Source organism: Aulonocara sp. 'chitande type north' Nkhata Bay, linkage group LG15 (genome assembly GCF_057382095.1).
Source record: "Aulonocara sp. 'chitande type north' Nkhata Bay isolate Kocher_YH1m ecotype deep benthic linkage group LG15, A_spYH_male_GT1.1, whole genome shotgun sequence".
NCBI classification, from domain to species: domain Eukaryota; kingdom Metazoa; phylum Chordata; class Actinopteri; order Cichliformes; family Cichlidae; genus Aulonocara; species Aulonocara sp. 'chitande type north' Nkhata Bay.
The window spans coordinates 40,089,103-40,106,038 of record NC_141358.1 but is presented as its reverse complement, the minus strand read 5'-3'; the positions used below and the strand labels follow the sequence as shown (position 1 = coordinate 40,106,038).

The 16,936-nt window shown below is 45.9% G+C and overlaps 1 protein-coding gene across 3 annotated transcripts in view; it reads left to right on the top strand.

The window, feature by feature from the left end:
- The first annotated feature begins 5,068 nt into the window (after positions 1–5,068).
- Positions 5,069–16,936, top strand: part of negr1 (neuronal growth regulator 1) — a 177,525-nt gene continuing 165,657 nt past the window's right edge. Inside the window, exon 1 of one of the 3 annotated variants that reach the window (XM_086263406.1) lies at positions 5,069–5,594. In XM_086263406.1, coding sequence (XP_086119532.1) covers positions 5,425–5,594 — 170 coding nt within the window. In that variant the 5' untranslated portion in view covers positions 5,069–5,424. The remainder of the gene's footprint in view (positions 5,595–16,936) is intronic. The other 2 variants (XM_086263408.1, XM_086263407.1) reach the window with 2 other exon arrangements.

The following is a 16,936-nucleotide window of genomic DNA, read 5'->3' as shown; positions in this document are numbered from 1 at the left end:
TTAAATAATCATCATCATTCAGAAAGACTAAGTTGCAGGCAGGAGTTGACAGGAAGTTGCAGAGAGTTTGCAGAAGTGAAAGCAGAGTCTAAGTTATTCTGAGGAGCAGGTTAGACGAGGCTATTTGAATTACTAGGTTATTCAAATTGTCTGTTATACTTTTATATTCTTTTATTAAGCTTTTAGTAGAAGTTCTTGATTAAAACATTTATTCAATATAGTACATATAGTTTCAGTTAGGTTATTACACATAAGGATGAGCCTCTGGTCTGGTAAAAGGTCAGAAGTGCAACGGGTGAATTGAGAGAGCATTTGAGGACGACATAGACACACACACACACACTCAGTTAGAGAGAATCATTTATAGGTGGAAGTTTAATCATGTTTTGCTTGGGGTTGCAAAAAGAGCAGTTTGTCGCAGAACTGCTGCTGAGGTGTCAAGATGACAAGCGAGCATCCGGCAGTGACAGGAAGTACCTGCCATGAAGACGAAGACAACGTTCTTTTAAACTGTGTTAAAAGTCATTGTGGTTTTGATTTGACGTATGCATATATTCTGTCTGTGACGTATGAAGGGGCGTCATTAATTCAAACCCTGATGCTATAAAAATCTGTGTATGCTTTGATTAAGTCGAAGATTAATTCCTGTCTGCGTACAGAGTGGTCTTCCCACGCGTGTATTCATTAAAATCAGTTGTTTGACCAAGATCTTCTGGACCAATGGTTGTTTGTACTCTCCTTCCTCAATTATGTGAACCTTAACAAGAATTATTTGCATGAAGAGCCAAGAAGTAAAGAAATAAAGTTGAATCTAAAAATCTGATGATCTTCAGGGAAACACAAAGACTTTTGATGCTATTGGAAAACTTTAGAGGTTCCTACCGTCTGTGCACAGAGGTCTTGCTAGAACGATGATGCAATTTTGGGGATAACTCCCTGATCAGTAGGCACTGATTTTGTACCTTTTGATGTCTCAAGAACACAACCTGCTCGACAGCAGGTTAGGTCTACAGCGTAAATTACCAAGGCACCCAGTATGAGGTGATCTGCCTTTGTAGTACAAAAACCCAGGAGTAACCCTGAAGTTACAGGGATAAACCCACACTCAGCTTACAATTACAGGCTTTTCACCACAGTAGAGCAATGTTAGATTTGTATTGTTGGAGTTTCATTTATGCCTAGAAATATGTATTTATATATGCTTAGAAGTATATAACCATTTGTAGATTGAAAGAATGTCTCATCCTAGGAGGTCTGTAACAACTTTTATTTATGCTACAAACCTATCAAGCAGGTTTTCACTTAGTAAAGACAAAATTAAAGGTCGAGAGGCTCCCAAACACAAAGCAACCCAAGGTGGATGCAGTGAAGGCCTGGCAGAGCATCTCAGGGGAGGAAACTTCAGGCAAAGTTTTACAATTACTGCTGAGGCTCTCAGGACTGTGTACTGTATACAAATGACTGTGATTCGTAAGTAAAGTGATACTTTTGTTAAACTCCTTGAATTAAAGCTGAAAGTCTGCATTCCACTCTCCTCATTTGATTTAAAATATGCTGTGTTGGTGTACAGAAGCAAAATTACAACAAAATGTTTAGCTGTCCAAAAACCTAAGAGCAAACTTACAGTGGTATGAATGCCCCAACGTGAAGAGTATAGACATTGACTAGCTCATATTTAACAGCAGTAAAGAGACTAAATTTAGATATTAATAACTTCACAGCTGTGAGAATAAAATGATAAAGAAAGCTTGGCCTACACGGATTCAAGGCAAAAGTTTCACATTAGAATCATTATGACTGACTAAGGCAGAGCGAGATTTGAAAAACCTACCACCAAGTTAAAAGTGTATATCAGAATAAGCAGCATCGTTAAAACAATGAGTCTGTAAAAGCTGATGTTATTAAACCTGTTCTAAACTGCAACTCGGAACTTTATTCAGAAGAAATAAAACACACCAAATGCTGCATTCGTTTTTCCCCCACCTGGTTGTGTTTCTAATAATAGATAGCCTAGATCCAGCACAACATATCCATTAAAATGGAGATGAATAGAGCAGTTTGACATCATTCTTTATCATTATTTAATCAAAATACAGCTTTTGCTGAGTAAATTTGAGATTAAAAATCGGATCCTTTGAACAGGACATCAATTATCCTTGCATTTCCCTCACGGATCGCTCTCGTGTCCTGTTATCCCAGGCTGCAGTCACAAGAGCCGTTCAGCATTTCTCTGCTTCGTCGTGATCGATCGGCACAGTTCCCCGCTGGACGTCATCCATTTTCATAATAGCTAACCAAATCACTATTACAGAAAAAAATGACCATGTTCTTAACTACTTCAGGAAACAATAGCCTTCAATATGCTGCCTTACTTGCACTAAATTAGTTTAATCAGCCGCGGTTGGTGTAAAGCAGAATGCTGTCACAACTTGCAGAAAGATAACAGTCAAAGAGTGTTCGCTTCACTTCAAGTTCATCATTCAGTCGCAGCAGCCAAGACAAGCCAGCGCATGTTTCAGTGCGTTTGGTTATACAGTAGTGGTAACACACAAGACGGCAGCTGCACTCCTGCTTCTGCATAACAGTCTCCATTAAGCAGACAGATGAAGAAGTCTATTCTTCCTGGTGGTATTAATAATAATAATAGTGCTAATATATTTAAACCAACTGGTGGAAACAAGCTGCACAAAGAAAACTTTTTATGTGTTGCTTCATTCACTCCTTATTAAAGCAAATTGCATGCATCAGTTTCCCTCTAGCTCCGAGAAGACAACTGTCTACCAACACCTGGAGGGAAACGTCTGTGGTATCCATTACTCAAAACAGCTCGCACACATCGTGATAGTCCAGCCTTGATCTCTTTCATCCTGTTCATAATTCCTGAGGTTATTACCAGGCTGCCACTCGCGCATACCCCTCCACACCTCTCTGGAAAGTGCACTACCACTAAATGGAGTCATCGTAATTATAGCTTTCATGCATGGAAAGGTACATTTTCTCAGGTAATTTGAAGGGCTCAGAGAAACTGGGGGAAAATCAGCATTGTGACTGACAAGGGAAGGATGGAAATTATCTTCCTGTCTCAGCCCAATAAAAACACCTCTGTCACAAAACCAGAGCGTGAGGATTTCTACTGGTGGCATTATCACAGCTATTAACAGCAGAGGGAGCTTCAGTTATGCAAATTACAATTGTTTTTGTGACAAGATGAACTTTTCACTCCCCCTGCTTTTAATGCTGCTTGTCATGGAACATTGGTTGTTGACTCATTTCCAATATGGCGAAATGTCCCCTGTAACCTCTGGAAACCTGTTTTCTGGCTCTTTGTCAGAGCAAACAGAAATCTGCCCCGTTCTCTCTCTTTTCTCTCACCACTGAAATAACAATTTATCTTCTTGAATAAATAACCAACGCTGGAGAGGCAACTTTCACAGTACCCCGAATAAATTTACAAAGGATCAAGGCTTCTTTCCTAATTTTAAACCAAAGACAGGGTATCACTTTAAAGCTTGTTTCACTATTAAAAACTGCAGCAAAAGCCTTTCAGGAGTTTATAGTCTTTATTTCATTTCTTCTAACCTTGTGATAACATTAGAGACTTCAATCTTTACACTTTTGTCCAGTGAGCTAAAATATCATGAAACTATATTGATCCCCTTGGGGAAATTAATAAAATAATAATAATAAAAAAAGTATAAAAGAGAATTCAGCAAGAAATGTAACATAGGAATCAGATGAAGGTTACTTTGTATAGGATATCAGCTCAAATCTGTAAAATAACATCAGTAACAAATCAAATCAAAAATACTAGAAGCTGCAGTGGCTGCAGGGATGAAAACAACAACAACAACAAAACAACAGGGATTAAGACGCTGTGGATTAACATCTGTTACTTTATTTTGCTTGAATCAGAAAATGCCCTCAGTTATCCGACTGGCTTTCTTTTTTTAAAAAAACATTTTTTATTTCACACAGCAAAATCTCCAGTGTTAAATTAACACTGGAGAGTGTCTATATGGGTCCACACCTCTGAGTGTTAAATACAACACTGGTGAGTGTTAAATTAACACTTTTGACAGTGTTATATGTTTAAAAGTAACCTAGTCAATTTAGAAGATTAACAATGGCTAACACTGAGCAGTGCTGATTTTCTAACACTGGAAAATAACTCAAAATGTTAGAAATATTCCAGTGTTAGAAAATCAGCACTGCTCAGTGTTAGCCATTGTTAATCTTCTAAATTGACTAGGTTACTTTTAAACATATAACACTGTCAAAAGTGTTAATTTAACACTCAACAGTGTTGTATTTAACACTCAGAGGTGTGGACCCATATAGACACTCTCTAGTGTTAATTTAACACTGGAGATTTTGCTGTGCAACAATATGTTAAGCCTCATTTTTAAAGTCATTTTTATGCACATGCTCTCTTGAATAAGCATTCAAGGTGACTGCTTGATTAAGTGCCTTCTGTTGCTACAATCATAGCAAATCCACAAGGTTTTGCTCATGCCAAGAATTCACGGATATTTCAGCGCACTATGCCAATATGTCACCTCATAGAAATGTATGTCATTTCCATGGTTATGGCCAGACAATCTGTATTATGTAGGCTAAGTCAAAAGGCTTAAAGCAGCATAATGGATGGGGTTTACTGCTCTAAAACAAACTTTCCAAGTCCCCCTTGTCCTTATGTGTATGTGCTCTGTGTTTGTGCTGTGCCGGGGTTTTCCCTGCTTAATGAAAAAGTCCCGTTAGTAGTGCAAACTCTTCAAGTCGGCAGTAATTATCTTTTCAAAGTATATTGTGGATGACTTCTAGAAAAAAACCAAACAGTTTAAGTGCATAAGCTCTGATTTTAAAGACTCCCATCTGGAGATGTGTCTATAACAGTAGCAGTTTGAAAGCTTTCCAGGAGTTTTCCTGTGGGATCCACCTGCGTCACCGTCAGTAAGCTCCATTTCCACCAAATGCTCACTGTTCATTTCCTTATAGGGGGACCTTCTCCAGTCGATATCTTTAATTGCTCCTGGGTTGTATCAATACCTTCCGGTTTTGCTGCTCCATCACGAGCCACTGGGAACGGGTTGCCCGGGAAACGGCCGCATGGCAACAGGATCAGAGCCTGGGGGTTGTCTGCTTCTAGGTCTGCTCCCATTTTACATCGCATTTCCTCACTAGATGGTGTGCAAGCCACTGGAGAGTACACTTCCCCGCACAGTGAGCTCTACATCCATCCAAACAAACCTGGGAAACTATACAGCGGATCGTTTATTCGTGGGGCTCCGCAAAAGTGTGGAAATAAAACGTCGTTCGCGTTAAGGTTCTCCGTTTTTTTTCTTTTGAAGCTAGCCCAGTTCGCTTTTCTTTTCTTTCTTAACAACAAGAAGACTTGGGAAAAGCGACAACAAAAACACAGCTGTGATGGACATAATGACTGCGGTGCAGGATGCTTGTGTCTCTGGTCAGTGGCTTACTGCGATAATTCTCAGCCTGTGCTGCTTTCTGCCGTCCTGCTTGCCCGCTGGACAAACTGTGGACTATTCCTCGGTTGAAAGTGTGGTCAGCAGACAAGGCGACACGGCACTACTGAGGTAAAGCGAGATAACACAACTTCACTTTCTCCTTTCAGAGTTCTGAGGAGCTAAAAGACAAAAAGACAAACAAACGCAACCCTTAGCGAACATGTTTGGTAACTACTTCTGGAGATTGGAGGGAGGGGGGTCTGTCATTGAGCGCCTGCGATGCTCACACAATAGGTCCTTTTCCCTCCATCCCGTCCTTGTTTTCGTCCGGCTAGTGCAGCCACCGCTACGGAGCTCGGCTGCTTACTAACAAACTTCTCCAAGATACTTTCCCTCTGTGCTAACTGAGCACAAGTCTTATTAGTTGTTGGCGTGTGATTTCACAGCTGCCCGTATGTGGGAGCACATCGCGTGAAGTTAGCCTACCGCTGCCTATCGCTTATGTAATTTGCTTACACTGTGTCCGCCGATTTCCACCGTCTCTCAAACGCCATACGTGTAGAAAAGCAACTTAATCTACGAGCGATGGGTCCGGCGTGCTTATTCTCAACGCTTTTGGACAGATTTTGCTGAATGTCCAGTGTGATGTCGCAGTTGCAAAAACCAGCCTGACGAGTGTACTCGTGTGTGTTCGTGTGTGGTCGCTGTTGATCTGAATGGAGTTATGGCAAATGATGCGCTAACTCCTCCACCCCTCCCTTCGTCACCCTGCCTCCATCACGTAGGCTACGGTGCCAGCTGCACAGGTAGCTGACCATTAAGGGCGAAATTAATTTCATGGGTGTGGTTTGGGTCCATTTCTGTCGGAAGCTTGCAACTTGAAACGTTGTCAAGCTATTAAAAAAAGAGGAAAAAACAGCCTTCAGTTTAAACAGGCTACTAATGGTGCTGCAATAAATGCCACATGATGCACAAGTTTTACTACAAAACTGCAGATTTTTGTGTAACTGCAAATTTGCAGTCTGTTTCATAATGGTAATATGAAATAGAAAAAATATTCAAACTCTTGCAGAGCACAGTTTTTTTTAAAGCAAACTCTTTGGAGGGCTGAGATAATATCTTGTTCTACCAATATTAAATATCCGCTTTGATGGCTCTGAGGAAAGGTTGATGGGGGGGCGGGCCGGCCCCATTTCAATATGAATTCTGTGGATGTTGACTAAGGGATGCTGGGTGTGGACCTGAATACAGAGCAGCTAAATGTCTAAAGTTCCCACTCAGCTTGGCTTTTAGTCATGTTGTTGAAAAGCTGACTCCCCCCCCCCCCACCCTGTGACACAAGGTCATTCTCTGCTAAAATACAGAGATGAATTATTATGAGGAGGGTCAAAATGTACTGGTGCTCATCACAGGAATCACCTTGGGAACAAGGGGTACTCACTATTTTTGTCACCGTTTGCCTCCGTGCAAAAGGGCCGTCCCCATCACAAAGACTTACACCTCTGAATGTCTCTTGAGTGAGGATGTCTAATTCCCTGGTATCAGTCTGGGTTGGCTGTGATCAGTGGCAGAAGCTTTGCCTGGATCCTGATGGTTTATTGGACCAGAGATTATCCCTGTGCTATTAATCAGCTCAATAGACAAGTTGCCTCCCACCCCCTGAATAAGTCACCACTCATTTTCAACAAGCAGGCCATCGCCTCAGTAAAGTGGATCTATAGAGAGAATTTTGGAGATACTTCCATAGCTGGTTTATTAATGGCTTATACAGGACTCTGAGTAACCACTGATTGGCATTTTTCATTTATTTTAATACTGCCACTGTGACTCTATTGACTCAATACAAATATTCAACATTTTAACTGAAGCGCAAAATGTCACAGAAGTGATGCGGAATACTGTTTTTTCTCCATTTTTCCAAACTACAAGGGTCTATGGTTCTGGATTTCCCCATGTTCTTTTATTGGCCTTGAGAGCCAGGCATCAAAGCATGAGCTGTCTCTTATAGGGACTCAGTGCTGAAAGCACTGCTTGTTTGTTGAGTTTCTTCATTGTCAAGACCCCTGACTAATAGTGGGGGCAATTTTCCTTTGCCCCAGAGCAAATTGCTGGTAAAAAAAAAAAATGCATGCATCCTGAAATACCAGCAAACCCAGAAGCACGCAATTAGTCACTGCCTTGGGATTATGAAGTGGCTCCCGAGAGGTGCGTCTTCTGTCATATGTTAATTTCCCCTCACCTCTTCAATTCTCAGTGCTGGATTTCTACTGCCCTGATTCATGTTGGACATTGGGTCCAGAGCAATTAAGTGATTTGAGCTTCCTGAAGATGAGGAATGGTCCACATGTGTATCATCACCCTTTTAATTTTTGTCTGATTGCCTAAAAGCTTAGCCATATTCAGCCTTTAATGAATTGTCTCCTGTATTTGAGTTGTGGTGCTGCTTCAAAGTCTTGCTTGCCTGCATTTGAGTCAGGCACATTTTTCACATGCTGCAAATCATAAGAGACACATTGTTTAAAGTAGCTACAAATCCATTTCTTTTCCCACCCTTTTACAGGTTGTTTGGATTCACTTGAATAAATCCCAGTAAATGACATATTTGGCTATGAATTTGAGGGAGACAGCTGGATGAAAAGACAGTTCCCTGTGCTGTCAGGAAACACACTGTATCGGTGGCAGCCTCTTCCACATGGATAAGCAGCTGTAATCAACAGCAAAGAGCTCGTGTCTATAAATGTAGTCCATGCAGACTGAAATCTTAAGAACAGGCCGCTGCCATATGGTTACGGTTTGAAGTACAGTTCTTAAATCTTTTTATCTTTTACCCCATGCCTCTCTATTTCATCTCAATGAAATGTGCATGATATGAAGAGAAATAGACAAAAGACACGCAGATCAGCAATGAAAAAATGTTTTTCTATAAAAGCAGAGGGACACAATGGTCTTAACATATTTTTGTTATTTATCACGACAGTCGGCCCTCAGCTACAAAATAAGGTCTGTCCCACCAGCCTTACAGTCTCTGTAATGGTACAAAATTGACCTGTCACTGGCTTCAAAGTCGGGTATTCGTATAAATCTAAAATCATTGCCTCCATGTCAACAGGCTAGTTGATGAAAATCTTTTCTGGCTCTACATGATTGTACTGAAGCTGTTTTTTTTAACATCATCCAGGACAGAAATGGTGCCATGCATCATTTTTCTCAACTATGTCATTATTACGGCTCTGAAAGGTCTTGACATTTACTATGAGCACTTGAGCCAGAGACAACATGTAGTTTAAATGGTTTGGTGTTCGCTTTCCGGCGCACACGATGATTAGACAGAAAAGAAGAACAATAGTTGAGACTTCACAGAAAATAATTTTAAAAAGAAGGAATAGTTGATGATCTGCTTAACGCACAGCCATAACCATGGGTGAGAAGCACCTCTTTCTGCATTTCAGCAGCTTTTTAATTAGACCACAGCAAGTTCAGTTAAAAAGTAAAAGCGAGGCTACTTCATTTCCAACAGCTTGGTTGGAGATGTAGTAAACACTGGGCTCTCTGAACACATCAGTTAACTGCCAGATATCAGCAGTTTCATGCACTCATTTGGGGGAAAACCTGGTTTACCTCTTATGACACATCTGGAGGCACACCTGAGTCTGTCACTGTTAATTAAACGCCCAAATCCTCTCGTCTGTTTGCTGCACCCCATGTTTAATGCAGCCTGTGTTGCTGTCAGCACAATGCTGCTTTTCTTCAGAGTCTCTTAATCTCAGGGATCAAGTGTTTGGATTGTCAGTTGACCTAATTTTTTGGCCAATGAATAGCCACTATCATGATACAAAACCATCTGCATGTGGGAAGGACCAGTTGTTAAGCAGGGGTGGTACCAAATGAAGCCATCCCTACAGACGAAGACAACGTTATTAACCTCCAATTAAATTTTAAGTTTTTGTCAAAATTTTCTCAACTGTTTTTTTTAACAGAGCACGGGATTTTTCAAACATACATAACATAATTATTTCTATTTTCACACAAGCAGAATTAGTATTAACAACATTAACAACTGTTGTTCAATGATGTGCTTTAACTTTGTAATGCCCAAAGTTTGGAAGACAACCCTGAGTTTTAACTTGATTTTACAATTTACACACAGTATAAACACTTCAGTAGCAGTTTGCGCCTCACTTGAGAAAATATCATGCCACAAATAAACAAAATCCGTTTAGACTTGAGAAAAAGAATTACTGATGCTCACAAGGCAGGAAATGGATTTACAAAGTTGTCACAGCGTTCTAAGTAGGGCTGCCACAAACGATTATTTTGATAGTCGACTAGTCACCGATTATTTTTGCGATTAGTCGACTAATCAGATCATCATCCATTGGATGTAAAACTTACAGCTTACTGCACAAGCAGCATCTGTACTGCACAAGCAGCATCTGCTCTTATATAACTATCATTAGCTTACAGCTTTAAGTGTGTAAGGTCTGTGCTAACTAAAGATAAAGACAAGATGATAGTTTAATAAATTTTAATGAAATTTACAGATTGTTTCGGTGAAGTTTAATAAACTCCTTGCTATCTAAAATATAACGGGACACCGGAGTAAATTCTGGAGCATCTCACACTTCTGATAATCAGCTGTCTGCTTGACGTTTATTCAGCTGTGTAAAAACTATAACTTTAATCTCAGCCAAACCGATTTACTCAGGAACAAATAAAATACAAAAAAAAAGCCAAACAATAACATTTGTAAGTTATCTACGTGACCTATATATTGTAACGATGGTTAAGTGTTATTGTACATGTTGGTTATCTTTGCACACTGTTGTTGTTCCTTTAAGATTCATGTTTGGTTGTGCTGCAGGAAGTAGGGAGGGTGGTGTGGAGGAAGGGGAGGGGGGACCTGGGTTCTGTGTGTTGTGTGGGTGCCAGGCTGAAGAGAGGTGTAGCACGAGGGCGCTCTCCCCTGAGTTAGCAACCCGCTTGCTTATGTGCCGAATAAACGGACAAACTGAGACCCAACCGTCTGGTTCTTGTGAACGTTACATTGGTGTCAGAAGTGAAGAAAGAAAAAAGAACCCCAGAACGCCCGACACCCTGTTGCTGGCGACGCTTGCCGTTACGAGACGAGGATGTTGCCGGGCAGGATTAAGAAGGAGACGGAGGAGAGGGAGGTTCGTCCGCGCTCGCCCGCCCATGGAGTGAGGGAAACGGCGCTGCGGCTGTCTGCCGAGGCTGGATTTTCTCCAGGTTTGACTAGGCTCGGGTACTGTTCGCACAGCGGCCGCGATTCCGGCGGGAAGGAGTCGACCTCGCTTGGCGCGCCGTCACGTGATGTAAACAAACATGGCGGCGCCCAGCAAGCTGCAGCGCATATAAAAACGCCTAAGTTCAGCGGCAAGACGCCATGGGAAGTGTTTATCGCACAGTTCGAGCTGTTAGCTGTTGCAGCTGGCTGGTCTGAGGAACATAAAGCTCTCCAGTTGGCTTTGTGCCTGTGTGAGGATGCAGCTGCATGCCTGCTGCTGCTAACCAAGGAGCAGAGGGGAGATTATAATGCTCTGGTCGGAGCACTTCAGAGGCGCTTCGGGCAGTATAACCAACCAGTGCTGCTGAGGTCGGAGTTCCACAACAGACGCAGATTGCCAGGTGAGCCCCTCCGCATTTTGGCCCATGAAGTCGAGTGCCTTTGCCGGAGGGCGTATGACAGCATGCCACCATCAGTGCAGGCGGAGTTAGCTCGGGACCAGTTCCTGCAGGCCCTGAGCCCTAAAGAGCTCCGTATGCAAACTCAGCTTGCTCGGCCGGCCACACTCAGTGCAGCCCTGGAGCTAGCGTTGGAGAGGGAGATGCTTGCGGGATCCTCTGGGGGCGCTGATGACGCACACGTGGTGAGGGCTGTGTCAGCACCTGTGGAACAGACGGAGACGCCAGCGGGCCTGTGCAGTTTGGTGCAGGCGGCTTCGCTGCAGTCGCCTTCCCCTCGGGCTGGCCCACACCGCCGACCGCAGAGCTGCTGGGGATGTGGACAAGTCGGACACCTCATCAGGCAGTGCCCCAAGCTTGCAGCGGTTCAGGGAAACGCCCATGGGCCCGTGTAGGCGGGAGTACACGGGCCTGGGAGAACGACATCCCCACTCCACCGCCACCCCCACCTGGTGCGGCCATCGCTGTGGGCTGGACCCAGGTTGGCGGCTTTTGCCATGTTCCAGTGACGATTGCGGGGGTGTCCTGTACGGCCCTGCTGGACACGGGGTCCAATGCAACGCTGGTCCGACCCGATGTTGTCCCACCCGGAGCTGCTGTGCAACCGACTAATGTGCAACTTAAGACTGTGACCGGTGATCTGGCCCCAATGAGAGGGAGGGGAGTGTTCCAGTTCAAGGTGGGGGACCTCGGTGTGTCTTATGCTGCCTGGGTGGCTGACGTGCAGGACGCCTGCATCCTTGGGCTGGATTTTTTACGAGCCATTGGTGGTGTACTGGACTTAGGCAAAGGCTTCCTCGCACTCCCTGATGGGAAGAAGGTGCCGCTTATTCCCCCCCCGGTCTGCACAGCATCTGCCGCGGCGTCCACCTCCACCGCAGAGACCCCTGCAGAACCGCCAGCAGAACAGCGAGCGGAGGAGGAGGAGAGGCTCTCAGCAGTGAGGAGTATCTGGTCAAAGAACTGTGAGGGGCTGACTCCACAGCAGCAAGAGAGTCTATGGCAGGTACTAAAAGAGTTTAGTGACATTTTTGCCCTGAAAGAAAGTGATGTTGGCTTGACACACTTGGTAGAGCACGTCATTGAGACCGGGGATGCCCAGCCTATTAAAGTGCGCCCCCGCCGCCTGCCCCTGGCTCATCAGGAGGCTGCAGACAGAGTTGTGTGAAATGATGAAGGCGGGCATCATAGAGCCATCTGATAGCCCGTGGGCCTCCGCGGTGGTGATGGTGCCTAAGAAAAAAAGTCCTAGGATGCGTTTCTGTGTGGACTACAGACCACTCAACAAAGTGACGAAGAAGGACTCTTACCCCCTTCCCAGGATTGATGAGTCTCTCGACTTAGTAGCCGGGTCCTCCTGGTTCTCCACCCTGGACCTGCGGAGTGGCTACTGGCAGGTGCCACTGTCCCCGGAATCCAGACCGAAGACAGCCTTCTGCACTAACAGGGGACTATGGCAGTTCAAAGTCCTGAGCTTTGGTCTTTGCAACGCTCCTGCGACCTTCGAGAGGCTTATGGACAGTGTGCTGGCTGGTGTCCCACGGCAACGGTGTCTGGTTTACCTGGATGATCTTCTAGTGCACGGGAGCTCCTTTGATGCTGCCCTGGATGCCCTGAGACAAGTGTTGGAGAGGGTGGCGGCTGCAGGCCTGAAGCTGCATCCCGACAAGTGCCACTTCATGAGGAGGGAGGTGGAGTTTCTGGGCCACAAGCTGGGTCGTGAGGGCATCAGCACTTTGGAGGAAAAAATTCACACCATTACCGAGTGGCCCACACCAGCAGACCAGAAACAGCTCAAAAGCTTCCTAGGACTGGCGTCTTATTACAGGAGGTTTGTGAAGGGCTTTTCCTCCATAGCCGCACCACTCTTCCACCTGCTGCAGAAGGACCGTGACTTCATCTGGACCCAGGACTGTCAGCAGGCGTTCAACACCCTCCGCAAATCGCTGACAGAGTCCCCAGTCCTCGCCCCCCCTGACCCCACCCTGCCTTTTGTCCTGGACACTGACGCAAGTAATGTGGGGCTGGGAGCTGTGTTGTCGCAGGTTGGGCCGGAAGGTGAGAAGGTGGTGGCGTACTTCAGTCGGGTCCTGAACAGGAGTGAGCGGCGCTACTGTGTCACACGACGAGAGCTGCTGGCTGTGGTGGCAGGGGTGAGACACTTTAAGTACTACCTGTGCGGCACAGCATTTGTTATCAGAACTGATCATGCTGCCCTTCAGTGGCTGATGTCTTTCAGGGAGCCAGAGGGACAGGTGGCTCGCTGGCTGGAGGAGCTCCAAGCCTTCAATTTCACTGTGGAGCACAGAGCAGGGACGCACCATTCTAACGCAGACGCCCTCTCTCGCCGCCCATGTGCTGCAGCTGGCTGCCGTTACTGTGAGAAGCGAGAGGAGATAGAGCGGGAACTCACGACAATAGACGGAGCAGCACAGCTCGCCTGCAGGGCTCTTCTGGTGGTGGATGCAGCGGAGTGGAGGGCACGGCAGGAACAAGACACAGACCTGCTGCCGGTCCTGCAGTGGCTGGAGAAGGGGGAGCAACCCCTTTGGGATGAGGTCACTGGGTTTTCCATCTGTACCAGGGGGCTATGGGCCAAGTTTGCAGCTCTCAGGCTGAAGGAGGGGGTGTTGGAGCGTGCCTGGAAGGATCCTGCCACGGGGGAGGAGAGGTGGCAGGTTGTGGTGCCAAGGTCGCTGAGGTCAGCGGTGCTGGAAGCCTGCCATGGGAGCACTGGCTCCGGCCACTTTGGGGTCTCTAAGACTCTCCGCCGCCTCCGCCAGGGCTATTACTGGGGTCAACAGCGGAGGGATGTGGAGGACTTTTGCCGCAGCTGTGATGCATGTTCCTCACACAAAGGGCCACAGGACCAGTCCCGGGCTCAGCTTCAGCAGCAACCAGCAGGGGCTCCAATGGAGCGAGTAGCTGTGGACGTCATGGGCCCATTTCCTCGCACAGACAGAGGAAACCGCTATGTTCTTGTGGCCATGGACTATTTTACCAAGTGGCCGGAAGCATACGCCATCCCAGATCAGGAGGCTGAGACTGTCGCTGATGTATTAGTGGAGGGGATGTTCAGCCGCTTTGGAACAGCAGAGACCCTCCACAGTGACCAGGGGCGTAACTTTGAGTCCAAGGTATTTGCTGCCATGTGTGAACGCCTTGGGATTAAGAAGACCCGCACCACCCCACTTCACCCCCAAAGCGATGGACTGGTGGAAAGGTTTAACAGGACGCTGGCCCAGCAGCTAGCCATCCTTACCTCAGAACACCAACGGGACTGGGACTACCATCTTCCCCTTATCCTCATGGCCTACAGGTCGGCAGTGCAAGACTCCACCCAATGTACGCCTGCCCTGCTCATGTTAGGGAGAGAGCTGAGAACTCCTGCAGAGTTGGCTTTTGGGAAGCCCCCGGACGCGCCAGAAGCACCACCAGGCCGGGACTACGCAAGGAAGCTGCAGGACCGGCTGGATTCTGCACATTCCTACGCCCGGGAGCAGCTGGCGAAGGCAGGCCTGCGCCAAAAGAGGAATTATGACATCACCACTAAGGGGAGGCACTTCCGTGCTGGGGAGCTGGTGTGGGTCTACAGCCCAAAGAGAAAGAAGGGACGGTGTCCTAAACTGGATAGCAGCTGGGTGGGGCCTTGCAGCGTCCTAGAGCGAGTGGGGGAGGTTGTTTACAGGGTGCAGTTGCCTCCTAGGGGGAGGATAGTAGCGCTGCACAGAGACCGGATGGCCCCCTACAGAGGGCAGTCCCTCCCCTCCTTTCCAGAGGGACGTGTACAGAGCGTCCATGACCCTGCTCAGAGGGGCCCCCGACCGGGGCTGCGTTCCCCTCCCTCGGACTCTTCACCCCAAAGCCCCGACGCTCCGCGCCCACCTCAGGGGCTCAGGAGGTCAAGGAGGGAACGTAGGCTACCACCCCGCCTCAGAGACTGTGTCGTTCCCTCGGGGACGAGGAACTTATTGCTGGGGGGGCAGTGTAACGATGGTTAAGTGTTATTGTACATGTTGGTTATCTTTGCACACTGTTGTTGTTCCTTTAAGATTCATGTTTGGTTGTGCTGCAGGAAGTAGGGAGGGTGGTGTGGAGGAAGGGGAGGGGGGACCTGGGTTCTGTGTGTTGTGTGGGTGCCAGGCTGAAGAGAGGTGTAGCACGAGGGCGCTCTCCCCTGAGTTAGCAACCCGCTTGCTTATGTGCCGAATAAACGGACAAACTGAGACCCAACCGTCTGGTTCTTGTGAACGTTACAATATGTTTAACCTGAGTAGCGAAAGACTGCGGTGGGTTTAAAAACAATTTGCCGGGAGTCCGGTGTTCTCACAGCTCTAGTGAGCCTAGCCCCCGGCTCGCTATCGAGCTAGTGGGTAACAGACGTCTCCGAAAACGTCGGAGCGCTTTTGAAAATATGCGGTGTCTTGATAAACTGAGCAGATATTTGAGGTTTACACAGCTACATTCTCGCCTGAAAATATGTGAAACGTTTATTTTGTGACCCATAAAGAATAATAAGAGTAATATTAAAACTAACTAGCTGCCGCCATTGTTGGAAACTGAGCTGGGCTGCGCAATGAATTCTGGGACACAGCTACTTCTTCTTCTTCGGGGTTTAACGGCAGCTGGCATCCTTGTACATGCAGTGCTGCCATCTTCTGTTTCAGTCCGTTATTACACTCTTAAATCCTACTACTTATTCCTGCGTCTTTTGTGATCTTACAAAGCTTCAAACGACGCGTCGACTATTAAATCAGTCGTGGACAATTTTGATAGTCGACTAATCGTGGCAGTCCTAGTTCCAAGTGTCAAGAACTGGAGTGAAAAGTGTCATCAAGAAATTCAAAGAGAGCCCTACAGTACAGAACAGGCCTGGCAGAGGTAGGAATAGAAAGATATTAAAGTCTGTGTAGGAGATGTGTCTTAAGACCCCAGAACAACTACCAAGACACTAGAGGCCTGCACAAGACTGGACTACAAGGTTGCAGACCAAGAAAAAATGTGACTTCTGCAGTGTACTAGGGACAACCTGGAGAAAAACGCGTCCGTTTGTCAGATGAGACAAAACTGGCCACAGACTCAAACATATGTTGTTCCTGGTCAAGAACTACCTCCAGCAGAATAAAGCCTTTACGTCCTGACTTGATTCCCACTGAAAATTTGTAGGGTGAACTGAAGACCAAAGTCCATGCCAGAAGACCATGATATCTAGAGGAGCTTGAGAGATTTGCCCAAGAAAAATAGGCTGCGTTTGACCAGGAGACGTGTGTGTGACTTGCTGAAAGCTACAGCAAATGAATGAAGGCTGTTACCCAGAGAAAAGATACACAATTTACTATTAGCATAAGGGTGGCTAATAATTTTACCCTGGTAATGTTAGGCTTTTTTGTGTGTTTAAAGTAAAATAATGTAAACAAGCATAAAAAGAGTTTGAATTTTGGAAAAGCTAGGTTACAAATTCCTCGCTCTGTTTAACAGCAAATTTGTATAGGATGCGATAATAATAATAATTAAGTACTGATCTGTAAATACAAAACAGGAAAACCACAGGAAATATGATTTTCACAATTGTACAGAAATACATCTGTTAAATAAAGTAATATGGACCTCTGTGCAGGTTGTGGACCAGTTGTGCTTACCTGTGTAGTCAACCCCCAAAGGTCCATTTTGAGCCATGAAAAACCCCATAAACACACATTATTAAGGCTTGGAGGCTCGCTGTCTTATGTCAGAAAGCAGGCGTATTGCTAACATTTAGGTGTATCTCC